Source organism: Mauremys mutica, chromosome 1 (genome assembly GCF_020497125.1).
Source record: "Mauremys mutica isolate MM-2020 ecotype Southern chromosome 1, ASM2049712v1, whole genome shotgun sequence".
NCBI lineage: Eukaryota > Metazoa > Chordata > Testudines > Geoemydidae > Mauremys > Mauremys mutica.
This window is the reverse complement of record NC_059072.1, coordinates 109,614,093-109,633,513: the sequence shown is the minus strand read 5'-3', so window position 1 is coordinate 109,633,513 and position 19,421 is coordinate 109,614,093. Positions and strand designations below refer to the sequence as shown.

Sequence of the window (19,421 nt, the reverse complement as noted above, 5' to 3'; positions counted from 1 at the left end):
AACACCAAACAAATAATTACAGTCTCTTCCCCCTTCAAAAGGAAGGGAGTCTTCCAAACTGCAAGGCCAGGGCTTTCTTTTGAATTGTTGGCATTAACCCTGGAAGGTTTGGACTGAAATCCAGCTCTTAAAATGAGTTGGCATCTGAGCCCAGGATCTCATCACCATGGTTTCCATTGTTTAAGAAGTAAACATGTTTTAGGAGATAGGCAATGAATTGTGTTATACTGAAGCAACTCCTATTCCATATTTTTCAAAAATCTCTCTCTACCAGAGCTCCATCTACTTCTATAGCATGGGACTGCTTATATAAAGGCATATATAAAAAGGCTTAGCATTAATAACGAGAAAAGGAAACTTTGCTTTGGTGAATAGCTTTGAAAATCAAGTTAAACAATTGATGTATAAATCACCTGCATTACCCTGACGACCTCAACTAGACAATTGTTGAAAAAGCATCAGGAAGTAAATTTAATAAGTTTGCCAACCAAACTGAATACAAACTGGTCTGTTTCAATGAAAAATATATACATGAGGCTGTAAAAGAGACAAATTCGCAAACAGTAGTCAAGTAGAACATTAAGTCTTTTACACTTCATGTCATACAAATCCGCTCCGTCCTACTTCTTGTTCAGCCAATCACTCAGACAAACAAGTTTGTTTACATTTGCAGGAGATAATGCTGCCTGCTCCTTGTTTACAATGTCACTTGAAAGTGAGAACAGGCATTCGCATGGCACTGTTGTAGCCAGCATCACAAGATATTTATGTGCCAGATGCACTAAAGATTCATATGTCCCTTCATGCTTAAGTCACCATTCCAGAGGACATGCATCCATGCTGATGATGGGTTCTGCTCGATAACGATCCAAAGGAGTGCAGACAGACACATGTATTTTCATCATCTTAGTCAGATGTCAGCAGCAGAAGGCTGATTTTCTTTTTTGGTGGTTCGGGTTCTGTAGTTTCCGCATTGGAGTGTTGCTCTTTTAAGACTTCTAAAAGCATGCTCTACACCTCGTCCCTCTCAGATTTTGGAAGGCACTTCAGATGCTTAAATCTTGGGTTGAGTGCTGTAGCTATCTTTAGAAATCACACATGGATACCTTCTTTGCATTTTGTCAAATCTGCAGTGAAAGGGTTCTTAAAAGGAACAACATGTATTGGGTCATCATCCGAGACTGCTACAACATGAAATATATGGCTGAATGCGGGTAAAATAGAACAGGAGACATACAATTCTCCCTCAAGGAGTTCGGCCACAAATTTAATGAATGCATTTTTTTTAAACGAGCATCATCAGCATGGAAGCATGTCCTCTAGAATGGTGTCCAAAGCATGAAGGGGCATACAGATGTTTAGCATATCTGGCATGTAAATACCTTGCAATGCCAGCTACAAAAGTGCCATGCGAACACCTGTTCTCACTTTCAGGTGACATTGTAAATAAGAAGCAGGCAGCATTGTCTCCCGTAAATGTAAACAAACTTGTTTGTCTTAGCGATTGGCTGAACAAGAAGTAGAACTGAGTGGACTTGTAGGCAATACATTTTTACACTGTTTGGTGTTTGAGTGCAGTTATGTAACAAAAAAAAATCTACATTTGTAAGCTGCACTTTCACCATAAAGAGATTGCACTACAGTATTTGTATGAGGTGAATTGAAAAAAACTATTTCTTTTGTTTATCATTTTGACAGTGCAAATATTTGTAATAAATATTAACAATATAAAGTGAGCACTGTCTACTTTGTATACTGTTGTAATTGAAATCAATATATTTGAAAATGTAGAGAAACATCCAAAAATATTTAATAAATTTCAATTGGTATTCTATTGTTTAACAGTGCAATTAAAACTGTGATTAATTGCGATTAATTTTTTAAATCATGATTAATTTTTTAGAGTTAATTGAGTGAGTTAACTGCAATTAAATTGACAACCCTAGTTTCTACCATTATAAAAATGTTGCTAAAATACATTCTACATCTTTCCAATTGTGCTACTACCATGTTTGAACCATACCTATGGAATAGGATAGTATTTTTTAAATAAAGGCACAGCAATAATTATCACTGAGTCAAAGATTTTGTTCGGTTGGTTTTTTTAACTAAAACTTCTAAAAAAAAATTGTCATATTGCCAAAATCAAAGTTTGTTCATATGCAGATAGTGTTGGTATCAGTGTTTGCACAATGATTTCAGATATCAGGAGAGAAAATTATTAAGTCATTTTCTTCCTTTTATACTTTATAAAACCTTTCAGTCTCCTCAGCAGTGTTCCATTTACTTTATTTGAGAAACAAAACGGAAACAATCCCACAAGGACATATTTCTTTACCTGCCTTACTAATAGAAATGTACCCTACTTAACCAGAAAGAATGTTAAAGATCACATTTCCTTCTCAGTATTCCTTTTGTTTACATTTTGCATTTCACTCAGCTTGAAGAGTTCATGTCACTTTTATTTCCAGGCAGTTTCACCTTCTGGTTCTCACACTGTAGCACAGTGGTTCTCAATATCTTCCGGACTGCAACCTCATAACTGAAAAAAGTTTCATGACACACACCTCCCAACCTGGTTTAGAACCTCTGCTTTAACATAATCCAATTTGGTGCATGGTGCTGCAGGGGAATGTTCAAATCTACCCACAAAAACGGCTTTGACTTTTTTTGTTGGTAATAATTTCATTAAAATATTGCTCTTTATGTTAGTTTTATGTAAAATTCCTCTATCCACCCTTCTCTTTTAAACACATATTATGCTATTTAAAATGTATAATCTGAACTACTGTACTAGATCCTCAGGGCAGGAACCTTGTCTTCCTTCTCCCTATAAAAAAGCATGCACTTTCTGGCACTATATAATGGCAAGCCACAACATAATAATACAATAATAGTAGAATTATTCCTTTTACTTAATAAAAATGATTTGTTCCATGCAACAACAACATGCCATGTGTTTCTTGTTTCTTTACAAATCAATTAAAAGACAAAGATATAGCAAATATTTTCCTGTGGCTGATCATACCTGAAGAGGGATTCTCTTGACAACCAGATTTCATTCTGTTTCACAGTTTTCCAAGAGAACAGCAGCAGCAGCAGCAAAGCAGAGAGGGTCAGGGCAGTAGCTCCCCATCTATTTAACCAGGCACAGAGCTTTTTCAAACCATGGACAAAAAGGATACAGTACCCCATACTAGAAAAACAAATAGGAGGGGGAAAAAGTTGCTATTTCCAGTATTATACTTCATGTACAAGATTATTTCACCATTTTTATCTCTAGCACAATAATAGTTTTTAAGCTAACTTCATTTTTCAGGTAAACAAATTCAAACTCTTTCTCCCCCTCCCCCCGAAATCAATTTACAGCTTCTATGAATTGACAAGCTCTAAATTACACACCCATCTACTATAAATATAGTAGTAAACATAGTACCACATAGCATAACAGTACGTATGTGTACATGACACTATATGTGAAAGGCAGGTTATTTTTCTTAACCAAAAATCTAAGAAAGCATAACATAATAATACTCAGCAAGAATACAGCCAATTACAACTGAAAAGTGCTTCACAAACTAATGAATTCTCAAAACACCTCTGCTAGGTAGCTTTTTTCATGTCCTTTTTACAGTTGGGAAAAATTGAGCAAGAGAGATTGAGTAATTTATCCAAGGCCACTGCAGGATTAGAAATCAGGAGTTCACAGTTTTTAGGTCCTGTGCACAGATTATTCCCCTCTTACATGTAGGAATTTAAATATAATTATTATTTTGGAAGCTTACATAAATTACAGATGTATAATGTGAGTGATACCATAAGAATGCTGTAACATTAATGATACCAGATTATGGCTGAAATTGAGAACAACAACATATATAAAGCCCTTGCGGCCACCTTCACTCTCACTAAGGCCATGTCTACACTTACCAGGGATCAACATTGCTGCGATTGATGCAGCAGAAGTCAATTTTGACCGCAGAACGCTCTCTGATAGACTCTGGTACTCCACTGGAATTAGAAGAGTAAGGTAAGTCAATGGGAGAGCGTGGCGTAGACACTGCAGTAAGTCGACCTAAGCTACGTCGACTCCAGCTATGTTATCACATAGCTGGAGTAGCGTAATTGAGGTCGACTTAGCCCTGTAGTATAGACAAAGCCTTAGTAGTATCTTACTCTGTAAGAATCAGAGTAACTCAGGGCTAGTCTACACTGGCAAGGCTAAAGCGCTGCCGCAGCAGCGCTTTAACATGCCTTGTGTGGTCGCAGCACAGGACTCTGAGAAAAACCCACCTTCACAAGGGGCACGGCTCCCAGCGCTGGCACACTGTCTACACTTGTCATAAATAAACAGATCAGGGTTAAGGTCTCTTTTCCCTGGAAAGGGTTAACATGTAGTACCTGGTGACCACCTGACCAAAGGACCAATCAGAGACGAGATAATTTCAAATCTCTGTGGAGGGAAGCCTTTGTCTGTGTTTTTTTTTGTTTGTGTGAGTACTCTTTTGAATCTAAAAGAGGACAGTCATGTCTCCAAGTTCTCCTGGAGTAGTTTCTACTAATTAATAGTGAGTATTAATTAGAAAGGCAAATTAGTCTTATGATTTGATTTCTATATTTGCAATTGTGTGTTTGCTAAAGGAAATGCTTTATTCCTGTTTGCTGTTACTTTGCTTTCACTGAGAAAGAAAGGGGGAGGGGCGGATTCTCTCCAGAGATTGATAAGGTTATACCCTATGAGTGTCCAGCTTGGGCTCATAGAGATTCTGTATTTTCTTTTTGTTCTCTTAATAAATTCTTTTCTATTAAGGACTTGTTGGTCTTTCCTTGGGTGGATTCTCAGGGAAAGAGGAGGGGGAGGTATCCCTCTGTAGTTGGATCCAGGTATCTCTCTCCTAGGAAAAGGGAGGGGGGAGGAAGCAGGGGGAATGGTTTGTTTCTCCTGGGTGTAAGAACTCCATGGATTTGGGGCTCTTGGAATCCCCTAGGATTTTGGGGAAGGACTGTGTCTCAATTGACATTTCCTAAGTGAGTGGTGGCAGCTTACTAGATCTAAACTAGGATTTTAGTTTAGAGGGAAACCAAGTCAGGTCCCCACATTGGAGCCGAACAGCTCCAAGTGGGGGTGAGACCTTTGACATGGTGGCATGCGGGTCCTCACCTTGAAACCCCCCAGTTTCAAGTGAGGGTAGACCCATGACAACACTGGCACTTTACAGCGCTGAAACTTGCTGCACTCAGGGGAGTGTTTTTTCACACCCGAGTGAGAAAGTTGCAGCGCTGTAAATTGCCAGTGTAGACAAGCCCTAAGTAAGGTGCTATTCAGCCTAAAGGTGGCAGAACCTGGAGGCAAAGACTGTCTCTTACTATGTGTTTGTATAGCCCCTAGCACAATAGTGCCCCAATCTTGACTGCAGCCTCTTCATGCTACCATAACACAAATAATGATAATAACTGGGCCCATAATATATAGAATTGCTAAAAAAAAAGTGCTAATTGCAAAAGTAGAGATGTGAGATACGCTTCATCATGCACATATATTAAGTACAGTGTGGTTACACTGTATTTACTGTACAGTTCTCATTTTTTACATGTAATTAACACTCATTTTTTAAAGAATCCTGGTACACAAACTCCATGGTAACACTAATGTAACAACTACGAAGATATACTTTTTGATACACATATTTACTATAAAATCCGAGACGCTGAAGTTTAATTACATAGTTTATACAATAATATCTTTGAATTGCCTGACCACTGCTATCTCATGGAATGTTCAGGTTCACTTTCCTGTGTGCTTACATGGATTTGTATATGCAATGGTCAAATAACTCCCATATTTTCAAGTGAACCCTTATTCCTGTGTACTACCAAACTGATTCAAGTACTTAAGTATGCAATTAGACTCTATTATGCTATATATTTCTGAGCTGGGAATGGAGCATCTTTAATTGCTTTCTTAACATTCTGGTGATTACACAGAATTTTCAGAATTTTTTTCCCCCTACATACATTCATGGACCTGCACATGTAATGACACATGAAAAGAAATAATTTAATAATGAAGACCCCTCTACTCTGTCCAAGCCCATGTAGCTTCTCAGAAGAGAAAACAAAGTAGAGCATTCTGGAACTATAGTTATAGTCTATCCATAAAGGGAAATAAAGCTGTTCCCAGTAGCTACCACATCATCTCACTCACCCATCACATTTAAGTATGTTTACCTGGGAACACAGGAAAACTACAACTCTGAGAACTCTCCCCTTCTTGTTTTCCAGGTAGCACAGAGAGCGATAACTACATACTCACATGGATTGTGCTTAGAATGCTTAAGAGGAAAGGAGCATCTCTTTTAAACTGCTTTGTGGTGAGGAAAATCACGTAAAAAATTCTTCCCTTGTAATCCCATTGGAAGAAATAGGATGGCAAACATCAATATATAAATCAGAATGGAACATGCAGCTTTCTGAGAAGTTCCTAATGTGTTTCATTTCAGATTTCTCAAGCTCTGCCCTCTTGAGATGCCAGGCACCATACACCGTGAAGATGTCCTAAATATGACTACGTGGGATCTGCTGAGCTCTGTGGACTTGGCTCCCTTTCTGTGGGATTTGGATATACGTAAGAGCTCTGCTGGGTTCTTTCACTTAGTTCCCTTTTAGTGAGGCTTGAATGCCCAGGGGGCTGTGCTATCTGAATTCTGCTTTTTACAGGATGTGGAGGGCCCTCTCTGCTCTTCTCTTGGTTTTTTGGCATCTCCAGTGGGTGAAGCAAGTTTGCCTCATCAGCACTCAGAAGATACAAGTGTTTTCCTCTCTCCTGCTTCCCCCTCGCCAATGTATCCCTGGATCATTGTAACAATGAACAGTGCTGTGGGCTATGGGTACAAACAAAAAAACATCTCAAAATAGACACTCCTCATTATGCCAACTTACACTGCTAGGGCTTTTAGTATAGAAGTGCCCATGCCATATCAGTAATGCTTACTCATGTGCGTAGACCCATTAACATGACTATGGGCTTGTCTACACTACAAGCATAACTGTGGCAGGGGATACAATTACAACGTGATTGTTCCAATTTACCTTGGTGCTGCCAACACTTAGACACATGCTTAAATTGAAGTTTGGCCTCAGTGGGATTACTTTAGAGCTTAAAATTAAGCATATATTCACTGTCTGCAGAATTCAAGCCTTATTGCACAGATATGAACGTCCCACGTTCCAGAATGGAGACTTTAGCATGGTTTGTAAACATGGTTAAGATCCTTTCTATGTAACAAATTAGAAAGATACTTTAACTGTGTCTGAGAATGGACAAATGCATTATAGCCAGGTCTCCAGATATAATTTAACCTGTAGCATTGCGAGTAATAAAATCTTCAGAATCAGACTGTTAGCAACTGCAACAATTTTTTTTTCCAAAAATTCACTTCTGAAATAAAATTACATAGAAGTTTGCTAAAATAGCTTTTTAAATGTCAAACATTTCCTTAAAAAGTGAAAAACCCTGGAAAAGAATTTAGGAAACAGAATATTCAGCATTGAAATTCACAATGCAACTTTTTTCAGAAACTGAGAGAAAGGGGTGGGGGGGGAGGAAGTACCTCCCAAAAGCACTGCAATAGCTCTGCGCAACCATTGCAAAACAAATAAAAACAAAAAGAATGCCAGCTGCAATATTAGCATTCAAGTATACCCTGGATACAATATTTTTATTATACCTACCCTTTTCAGAGGTGGATTTGAATGCTTAGTTTATGCTTCTAATTAGTTGCAATACATTACTGTTACTTTTCTTAGTTGCATTTTCCATAAACTTTTTGTGCTACGTTTATTGAATTGACACTATTTCTGTTTGCACTAATTGCAAAAAGACATTTGCAGATACAAACTGAATATCTGGTGCTTCTATTGAGCTAAAACATCCAGTCCATGAGGTGACTGAAATGCGTTTTCAAGTCTCTGAAAAGTTAATCTCAATAATCAGACCAACAAGAAACTCCTCAAAAATCTTGCAGACAGTTTCCACTCTGTTTGATATATTGTCTTTCAGCAGTTTAATCCTGCCCTGGGAATTACCTATTTAACGTGAACATTATTTAGTTGAATTTCTTTATCACAAAGCAGTATCAAAAGGAAGATCCTTTCACTTTAGCAGTTTTAGGCACACACCTTCTCCAAACAGCCTACTGTGCGAGTCCAGAGAACAAGTGGAAACATTTGGGAAATATTCAGACAGTTCCAATAGCTCATATTACAGTATTCAGTATGCTTGTGTTGAATACAGATACAGTTGTATTACAGTTTATACAGCTGCTGGGAAGAGGCCTTTTTAATATCCTTTTGATTAAGCTTCATGGTAGTTACATGGATAAATGTGGTATTACACAGAAATAAGGGTTCATTTCAAAATACAGTACACATCTGAGGGAACTACAAGGGTAATTACATTATAACACCTCCTAGTAGTTCTGACATAATGCTTTTCATTCACAGATCTCAAAGTACATTACAAGGGAGGTCAGCATCATTTTCATTTTACAGATGGGGAGACTGAGGCACTGGAAAGAGAAGTGACTTGCCCAAGGTCATCTAGCACGCCAGTGGCAGAGCTTGGACTAGAAACCAAGTCTCCTGAGCCCCAGCCAAGTGCCCTAATCACTACATAGGGAGTTCCAGAGACATACATTGAACTTTCATCAGGACTTTGAATTATCTACCCAAAAATTCCTTGTAACTCCATGAGAATGCAGTGAGAGAGTAATTCAAAGCTACACTATAAATCAAGTGCACCCATATAATTTAACTTCTGATTGTAGCTTTTTGTAACAAATACATATATCACAAAGTAGAACTTCATAGTAATTACACTATAACAACAATGTGGCTATGTACCAGAATTCTACAAAATAATACATGTATTAAGTATGAGACTAAAAGGGGTAATACTAAGTAAGGTAGGCTTTAAGTATAGCTTCCAGTTAAATGAATTAGGACTGTTCTGTAACTACACTGTAATTAATGTATCTGTATTAGGAAGTGTATCCAAAAAAAATTTGTTTTTAAACAGAGAATTTATTTACTTGAGGCTTTTATAGTAAAAAAGAAAATCACAAGAGTTTGACATAAAATTACAGACAACAATGTTCTGTCTCTGTTCACCAAACAAACAACAACAAAAACGGCTACAGAAAGATGAGCTCCCATTATCTTGTCACAGAGTTTTCATTGGAGCTGTCTGTTACAGTCACATCTCATCACACAGCTTTTCTTAGTGGTTATTTCATACCCAGTATTGCTTATTTCAGGGGTTTGGATTTAAAGTTTCTAACTTCAGGTTCTTTACAGAGCAGTGAGTATGAAATACCTTCGATCACTAACAAATCCATTCTTGCCATAAGCAATTGTATGTTGTTTTCTCCTATGCCACCTTTTATTTGTGAAACATCCCTTCCCACTAATCCTTAACCCCACTACCATTAGCCTTTTGCACATCCCTCTTTAAGATTAATTTCCACTGTGATGCCTACAGCACTCTGCCAGAAATTAATAGGGAAGCAGGTGGGGAGCTGAGACTACTATTAGTAATCTGGTTATTTGTTTCCATTATAAACAAAAACAAACAAACAAACGTCTACAAACTGTGCACACAGCTATCCTACCAAAAGCAATGCTTGTACTACTGTTAACTATTCTCCTCCCCACCGCCACCGCATTTCTCACAAACACATACTTGTTTGTTCCACCAATTATGTCTCATCTTAAATTAAACTGAAAGCTTCTGGTGCTGGGGTTTGTTTTAATATGTTTGTACAGTGCTAGCACAATGAATTCCCAACCTGGTTACTGTAATGGAAATAGAGGGGCAAGGTGAGTGAGGTAATAACTTCTGTTGGACCAACTTCTTGGAATATGTCTCTTTCGCCAACAGCTTATAAAGAGCTCATCTTTAGGCCACCTAAAATATATTACCTCACCCACCTTGCCCCTGTAATATCCTGGGACCAACATGGCTACAACAACACTGCATACTGTAATGGAAATGAGCACTGATTGCTCATCATGAGATGTCAAACCTTAAACCTGTCCCTAGTCCAGGATTGAATATTGCCTGTCTTGTACTTCAGGCACCTGGGGAGGGTAGAGTGGGAATTCCACAGTTAGTGAGGACAGAAGGAAACATTTTTCAGATTTTTTTTAAAATGTATGGGAGTTGTCTGACAGTACTCGGAGTTTTGGAATGTTAGAAACTGTCCAGGCAGAGATGAATTGCTAAGCAGAGTACAGGTGAAACAGCTTAAGGTTCCTGATTAATATAATATATCAAGGGGCTCTGTAATTTTATTATGAGGGTAGCACCACCATGAGCAGGTATGCTCCTACACCCACACAGACCCAACCTCTGGAAAAATACTTCAAACTCAGGTACACACAGAAAAGCAATGAGACTTAGGCTCCTGTTTCACTTAAGTGCTTTTGAAAATGTTGCCCTTAAATCCAAAATTAGGCTCCTGATCCTGCTTAAAAGAAATGCTGAGAATTCCCAGCTCACATTATCTTCAACTGAAGCTGAGAAAACATCAGGCTACTAATACAGGCAACTGACTTTATACTTTCAAGCTGGAAAACTTTGCCCCTTATGTGCAAGACAGCACATATGGATATAACTTTCAGCTGTGCCTTAAGAACTATGGAAGAGCTCTGCCCTAATTCTGGCCTGGGGATGGGTGCTCAGGGGACAGTGAAAGGGTAAGTTAGTGGTTCCCTGTGCTCTTTTCCCCCTCACATATACTAACCTGCTCCTCATTCTGGCAGAGGGGATAATTTTGCCCTGAACATTAAAGCTGGTTGGGAATATTTTTTCCTCCCTCACAAAATGTTTTGAGGAAGAAATGGACTTTTCACAAAAATCTCTGTTTCCTCAAAAAGCCATTTCCCATTAAAAAAAAATGGGCAGAATTTTTTTTTAGTATTCCCGCTTCTGAAGAAAAAAAATCTCTCTCTCTCTTGCCATGCATACATGTACAGGTAGGATCCACCCCTCACTGCCATTCTAATGTTTTTTGCCAGCTTTTGTCTTTATCTTAATGGATCTTTGTGATGACCATAATCATTTGGATCAAACTGTGGTTTTTCAAAACAGTTATTTAAGAGAAAAGCACCAGCTGTTTTTATTTTGAAGTTAATTTCTCTTCTCCCACGCAGCCCTAGTTTCCAATCAGATTATTTAAAAACCAAACCAAAACAGATTTTGCTTTCTCTTTGGGATAATGGAACAGTGACCATTTCCAACTGTTAAAGCCCCACCACAATCCTGCACACAGACTCAGATGTGAAGCAGCCCTCTGAGTAGGAACACAGTTTAATGCTTAATAGCTTTTCCACAGGTTCAGGATGAGAACACTCATTATGGGAGAACCAGCAGCTACACAAATTCCTCAGCCCTGCAGGGGGGTATACATACGAGCTTCCTATTTGGCACATGCGTCAACATGTTGACAGTTTCCTGACTCCTAGCGTTGTGGTCTCTTGCTGTACAAAAGTAATATTTTAGGAATATCCTGAATTATAATGAAGTCAGGGCTACACTCTGTAGGCAACCATTGTGCACCATTCACATGTGTATTTTGGCAGAATTCACTCAGAGGGTTGTGGGATGAATGATTTTCTTCTATAATTTCTGCAATTTGTTAACAGCACTTCCCTTGTGAGCAAGTGCATTGCAGTGAGGCACAAACAAGAGAGGAATGAGATGACAGGAAGGCCACATTTCCCAGGGTGTAACAGACAAATTGCAGGGTTTAAATAAGAACCAGAGTGCAGATATGTAATATTTGCAGCCTACTTATTCAGTGTTCAGTAATTATATCTAGTAACTCACAGTCTTTTCTTTAACCATTGTGTCTAATTTCAGAAGCCAGGGCTACTTATTACTGAAAACGTTTAAAAGACTTTCCCCCTATGTGTGGCATCACACTGCACCAGTTTACATCAAACATTAGGAGGGGTTTTGCTGCACCGGTTTCTTGATTACATTGCTTCCTTTGAGACAGGGTAGCTATTGCCCCACCCCAACGCTAGAGCCTCATTACATTCTGTTATAGCAGGCTGCACATTTGTGAATACCCTGTACGAGTTACCTCCTTTGTAAAGCACATTGAGATATACTGATCTAAAGAGCTAGATATTTAGTCTCGGCACATTGGTCAAAGGTGGTTCCATTAATATTAGAACTATTTGGGACACAAAATAAAAAAACGTGGGGCAGGGGTAGGCAAGTCCCATCTTTCTGGACAATCTAGGAGAAGTATTTATATGCTTTTAACCAGTGGAGGCTGGGTTGTAAACTGAGTGGAAGAAACTATCTGTGAAAGATGACCCCCCCTCCCCAAAAAATTTTTTTTGAAAGAATTTTCAGGATCTTAAAATCGTTGTGTTTCTTTTCCTGTGGATTCTAATCTAGATTACATAGGTGTAAATCTGGAGTAACTCCATTGAGTTTCAATGGAGTTACTCCAGATGTAAACCAGTGGAACTGAGATAAGAATTTTGATCCATACATATTAATTAGGAAAAGTTCCATCTGAAAACAGTATGTCAGGACATGTGAATGCTACTATATCAGTATAGTGTCTATAAGCCAGGGGTTCTCAAACTGGGGGTTGGAACTCCTCAGGGGGTCACGAGGCTATTACATGGGGAGTCGCGAGCTGTCAACCTCCATCCCAAACCCCACTTGCCTCCAGCATTTATAATGGTGTTAAATATATTAAAAAGTGTGTTTAATTTATCAGGGGGGTCGCACTCAGAAGCTTGCTGTGTGAAAGGGGTTGCCAGTAAAAAAGTTTGAGACCTATTGCTATAAGCAGAACAAAGGGATTATTTTAAAAACATATTGAGAACAGAAACTGCAGTTAACAGTGACATTTCACCCAGGAGGATTTTTCTATGGCCAGGGCGGCTCTAGCAATTGCGCTGCCCCAAGCAGGGCGGCGCGCCGCGGGGGGCGCTCTGGCGGTCGCCAGTCCCACGGCTCTGGTGGACCTCCTGCAGACGTGCCTGCAGAGAGTCTGCTGGTCCCGCGGCTCTGGTGGAGCATCCGCAGGCATGCCTGTGGCAGGTCCACCGGAGCCGCCGGACGACCGGACCCTCCGCAGGCATGCCTGCAGGAGGTCCACCGGAGCCACGTGCCGCCCTCCCGGCGGCATGCCGCCCCAAGCGCGCACTTGGCGCGCTGGGGTCTAGAGCCGGCCCTGTCTATGGCTACTAACCTTGCTGATTTTCAGCACTTAGTTTAAATGACTCCATTTTGTTCTATTAAACCTTGCTCTGAAGCTACTCCAAATTAAGTTTAACCACTTTGTGCATCACATCAAGTAACTACACATTTTTATTTTGCTACCCTTCAGAGAGTAGTGAGAATAGCATTGTGAAAGGATGGAGTCTGAGGTCAGTATTGACTGACAACATGAGCATGCGCAATTCTCTGCATTTAAAAACTTATTACAAGTTTCCAAGTCTCAGCTGCACATATTTGTTGCTAGGCAACATATGTTTTCAGATTTTCTAGTTATTTGAGATTATTGCAGTTTTATTAGATTTTTATTAAGCACCTGTAACATGCATGAAGGTGCTGTACATATACATTATATTTTATTTTAAATAAACAGGCTGCACACATCAGTCCTCCAAAAAGTCCCCCAAACCTCAAGCACTCACATGGCCTGCCCAGCCTAAGGAACAAGGCCCAAAATCCAGTAAAGCACTTTAGTGCAGGGGTTGGCAACCTTTCAAAAGTAGTGTGCTGAGTCTTCATTTATTTACTTTAATTTAAGGTTTCGCGTGCCGGTCATACATTTTAATGTTTTTTAGAAGGTCTTTCTCTATAAGTCTCTATATTATATAACTAAACTAATGTTGTATTGTAAAATAAACAAGGTTTTCAAAATGTTTAAGAAGCTTCATTTAAAATTAAATTAAAATGTTGATCTTACGCCACCGACCCACTCAGCCCGCTGCTGGTCTGGGGGTTCTGTTCTGAGTGGGGCCTGCGGCCGGGACCCCAGCTGGCAGGGGTCCAGCAGCCAGAACCCCAGACTGGCAGTGGGCTCAGCCCACTGCCACTCAGGGGTTCCATCCACCGGCTTCTGCCAGCCGGGATCCCGGCTGCCAGAACCGCTCAGCCTGCTGCCAGTCTGGGGTCCCGGCCCTGCCCACATACAGTGGGTACCTACCTTCTCCCTGATTCTGGACCATTCTCTTCCTCTCTCTGCACTGAGCTGAGGGTGGGAGTGCACTGAGCACAGGGCTGGGGGTAAAGGGTCTGGCCAGGAGCTAGAATGAGGGCTCAGGGTTGGGGCAGGAGGTTTGGGTGTGGGGCACTTACCTGGGCAGCTCCCATTTGGTGCGAGGGGTGCAGGTGGGAATGGGGGGAGTGCAAGAGTCAGGATGTGGGGAGTGCATGGGGTGTGGGGGGGCTGGGTATGTGGGGGGGTGCAAGAGTCAGGGCAGAGGGCTGGGGGCATGTGAGAGGGGTGCAGGTGTCAGGGCAGGGGGGACTGGGTATGTGTGGGGGTGCTAGAGTCAGGGCTGGAGTGGTGAGGGGGGTGAAGGAGTCAAGCAGAGGGCTATGTATGTATGAGGGGGGTACAGGGCTCAGAACAGGGGTCTGGGGTGTGTGCAGGGCACAGGGCTCAGGGCCTGGGGTGTGTGGGGGGCTGCGGGGCTCAGGGCAGAGGGCTGGGTGTGTGTGAGGGAAGGTCAGGGCAGGGGGCTGGAGGGGATATGCCCCTATTCCACCCACTCCCCTTCCCCAAGGCCCTGCCCCCACTTCTTCTCTGCCTCCGCCGGGAGCAGCGTCTTTGGCACGCGTGCCATAGGTTGCTGACCCATGCTTTAGTGTGTGCTTAACCTAAAGCCTTTGGGATGCTTACACTGCAAAGAAAAAACGGTGAAAAAAAAATGACAGGCTGCAGGGCTAAAAACAGCCGTGCAGATGTTCCTGCTCTGGCTGGAGCCTGGGCTCTCAAATCCAGCGAAGAAGGAGGGTCATGTAGCACTGCTATTTTTAGACTGCACCCTGCAAACCTGAGTCAATTGACCCGGGCTCTGAGAGTCAGTGCTGCAGGTTTGTCTTTACAATGTAGATGTACCTGGGGAGTGGTGCCACTGAGATCAAGGAGACCAGTCAAAGACTTAAAGTGCTTTGCTGGATCAGGGCCTAACAGACTTGAGCATGAACATCAAACCTACATTTGAGCCATGGTCCATCAACCCCGCCCTTGAAAAAAACTCTTTGCTATTCCAAGTACAATACAGACAAACTCCTCTCCTAGTTCTAGAGCCTGAGCTGACATTCTATGTAACACACAGTGACAGGAAGAATCAAAATGATTTAAAACACTCTGTTCTCAGGCACAGCAGCTGTGTGTGTGGTGGGGTGGTAGGGTGACCAGATGTCCCGATTTTATAGGGACGGTCCCGATTTTGGGGTCTTTTTCTTATATAGGATCCTATTACTCCCCACCCCCATCCCAATTTTTCACATTTGCTGTCTGGTCACACTGGGGTGGGGGGAGGGGGAGCTTAAAGTCACTTCATCCCTATTGACATAGACAAGTGATAGTACAGCCATTTAATGGGAAGCAACTGATTGTAGAAAGAGGGCTTGGCATGTCTTTTGAACTACTTCTCCTTCAGTATGCACTAATTCAGACACAGGAGGTGGAAGGACTTGGAAACAGAAGCACACCAAGGCCTGGTCTACACTAGGATTTTATATCTGTATAGTTAAAAATCCACACCCTTGGAAGGCACAGCTATACTGATCTAACCCCCAGTGCAGACACCACTAGGTGAATGGAGGCATTCTTCCGTCAACCTAGCTGCCACCTCTCGGGGAGGCGGATTACCTATGCCGACAGGAGAACCCCTCTCATTGGCGTAGGTACTGTCTACAGTGAAGTGCTACAGCGATGCAGCTGTCGCATTTTAAGTGTAGACAAGCCCCAAGAATGGATTCACTCTGCTAGAGAGGTTTTGAAAACACCTGATTGGGAGCATGTCTGTACTACAGGGGCTACAGCAGCACGCTGTAACCCCACAGCGTAGACACATCCTATGGTGATGGGAAGGGTTTTTCCATCGCTGTAGGAACTCCCTGAGCAAAGGTCGCTAGGTTGACAGAAACATTCTTCCATCAACTTAGCTGCGTCTACATTGGGGTTAGTATGGCACAGTTTTGGCACTCGGGGGTCTGAATTATCAACACCCTTGAGCAACGTAGTTATATCAATCTACATTTTTAGTGTAGACCAGGCCTGGGTTGCTGAATTGTCATGAGCAGAAGGGTGGGCTGGAAAAACCAGAGTTCCATTTTGTGGGGGAAAAAAATGAGGTTTTAAAATTTGTTTTCATTTTACGTCAGACCAAAACTTGACGTTTTGAATTTTTTCCACAAACAATGTGAGAAAGAGACCCAGCCCAGAAGAGCCAATAGCCTGGTAGTTAGGGCACTCACTTGGGATGTAGGACAGCCAGGTTCAAGTCCCTGCTCTGAATCAGGGAGAGTAGGGACTTGAATATGGGTCTCCTACATCCCAGCTTGTCCTAACCACTTGGCACACATGCATGTGTGTATCACTCTCCCTAATGTTGACCAAAAATCCCATCCTGGATATGAGAAACTTTTCTGACTGATTCAAGCTCAAAGCCAATATGTTTTCACAAAGAGTTTTTCCTTTGAAGTCAACAGGAGCAGTTCCTGAGTAAGAACTGCAGGGAATAGTAGAGAATCCCAAACTCTAGCAGGACAGACCTAATTTGAAAAGGGACCTTGTGAGCAGGTGATTGATGACATAATTGGTCTTTATTTCCAAATGAAAAGCTGGTTTCTAATTTCAGGCTACATTAAGGGACCCCCAAAGGCACTGGGTCAGGTTTATGAGCTAAGCCGATTTACATTAGCTAAGCATCTGGTTCTCTATTCACAATATGAGACAACTAGATAAAATTTAATGAGCTCAAAAACTCTATTTTCTTTGACAGAAAATGTGTTAACTTTGAAAGAAGTGATTCAGCCAATCATTCAATGGTTGGTTAACATTTGGGTCCATTTTCCTTCTCTCCCGTGCTGTCGACATAAAAATAATGTACTGTACAGATTCACTTCATTACACTTTTTGATTCCAAGACTTCATTTTGAGCAGATTCCTATCTGAAGTGCTTCCAGATAACATGGACTTTTGCACGCCTTTATTACAGATATTTTGGAAAGGAAACAGTTATGTGTTTATTATTTAGCATTGTAAAGAAAAAAGTCCTACAGAATTTAATAGAGATTAAATCAACAGGGTTTCATAGAAATTGCTCTAAAATATTACATAATTTGGCAGGTAATTATTATTTCTATAGGGGTTTTGTTTTATAACCACCTTGTAGAATTCTATAGTAAGGATATAATTTTACATTAAATGTTATAAGAAGGTTCAAAAGAAACAAAATGGAGATCATTCTATATTAATTTTATATTCCTTTACAAATAAAAATTCCAATTCCAATCAATTTGACTGAGACTATGTTTACACTACAGCCTATATCGCTCAGGGGTGTAAATAAACCACCCCCAAAGCAAAACAAGTTACACCAACATACGTGCTGGTGTGGACAGCGCTATATTGGTGAAAGAGCTTTTCCTGCTGACATACCTACCACCTCTTGCAGAGATGGTTTTATTATGCTGACAGGAGAGCTCTCACATATCAGCATAGAGCAGGGGTGGGCAAACTACAGCCTGTGGGCCGAGCTGCTTTAAGCCGGCCTGCGAGCTGCACTATGAGGCTTGGCCGTGCTCTGGCACTCCGGCCAGGGGCCGGATCACAAGGCTGGGCCCCACTCTGGACGGGCACAGGGTCAGGGGCTGCACCACGTGGCCGGGCCCTGCTACAGCCGGGGGGCTGGGCTGGGGCTGCACCATGTGGCTCCTGGAAGCCGCAGCATGGCCCTGCTCCAGCTCTTACATGCTCCAATGGGAGCTGCAGGGGCGGTGCCTGCGGATGGGGCAGCGTGCAGAACCGCCTGGCCATGCCTCAGCATAGGAGCTGGAGAGGGACATGCCACTGCTTCTGGGAGCCACTTGAGGTAAGCGCCGCTTGGAGCCTGCATCCCCTGAGCCTCTCGCCATGCCCCAACCCCCTGCCCCAGTGCTGATCCCCCTCCCGTCCTCCAAACCCCTCGATCCCAGCCCGGAGCACCCTCCTGCACCCCAAACCTCTCATCCCCAGCCCCACCCCAGAACCCACACCCCCAGCCAGAACCTGCACCCCTTTCTGCACCCCAAACTCCTGCCCCAGCCCTGATCCCCCTCCTGTCCTCCAAACCCCTCAGTCCCAGCCCAGAGCACCCTCCTACACCCCAAACTCCTCTTCCCCAGCCACATCCCAACCCCGATTTTGTGAGAATTCATGGCCCACCATACAATTTCTATTCCCCGCTGTGGCCCTCGGGCAAAAAATTTTGCCCACCCCTGGCATAGAGTGTCTTCACCAGAAGCACTGCAGCAGCACGGATGCATTGGTGCAGCTGCGCCGCTGCAGCACTATACGTGTAGACAAGCCCTGAGTGGATTATTTCTATTAAATTACACTTTTTTAAAAATTTCTGATTTTTTTTCCACTTCAGATAAGATTTCCATACATAATTTGGACCTCCAGATTATCTTATTTAAAAATCATCTTTGATCACAATAAATTTTTTTTTAAGATTTGTTTCTTTAACTTAATTTAGCACAATAATAAAATAAAGCTTTTTAGCTTTCCCATTAAAGTTAACATGCAAGTGGTAGTAATCATAGTAAGTTCAGCCTTTCCCTGAAACCATCTGTGTGCGGCCGAAGTGCAATGTGTTTTTCAAAGGCATTTTTCATATTCAGTTAACGCAGCTAAGACTGCAGTCTAGACCAAAAGCACCATGAGCTAATCTTTTTCATCTTTGCAAAATTACTTGGCTCTTATTCCTATATATTTATTGCCTTTCACCAAAATATTTGGCACTAGCATCTCATCATTTCTTGCTTGTGTTATTTTGATTTCTCTTCAGAGTGTTTAATAGTAATGGGCAAACCCCCAAAAGTTAGGAGTCCAGGTTTGGATACACATCTGAAAGATTGAATGCTTACAATATTTAGCATTTTATAGCACCTTATTCACCCAAAGCACTGTAAAGATGTGAAGTAATTAATACAACACCCTTTTGAGGGAGATGGGTAAGTATTATCGACGTCTGACAGATGGGGAAAATGAGAAAGAAAGCTGGAGTGACTTCCCCACAGCTACATACAGAGTCACTGGCAGAGTCAGGATTAGAATTCAGGACCACCAAAAGCCCAACCCTGTGCTTATTCCTCCAGATCACAGCCT

At 41.7% G+C, this 19,421-nt stretch overlaps 1 protein-coding gene across 2 annotated transcripts in view; it reads right to left on the bottom strand.

Annotated features, from left to right (window-relative positions):
* Positions 1-19,421, bottom strand: part of TMTC1 (transmembrane O-mannosyltransferase targeting cadherins 1) — a 196,382-nt gene that overhangs the window by 62,511 nt on the left and 114,450 nt on the right. For both annotated transcript variants that reach the window (XM_045002256.1, XM_045002255.1), the window contains one exon: positions 3,029-3,196. In XM_045002256.1, coding sequence (XP_044858191.1) covers positions 3,029-3,196 — 168 coding nt within the window. The remainder of the gene's footprint in view (positions 1-3,028; positions 3,197-19,421) is intronic.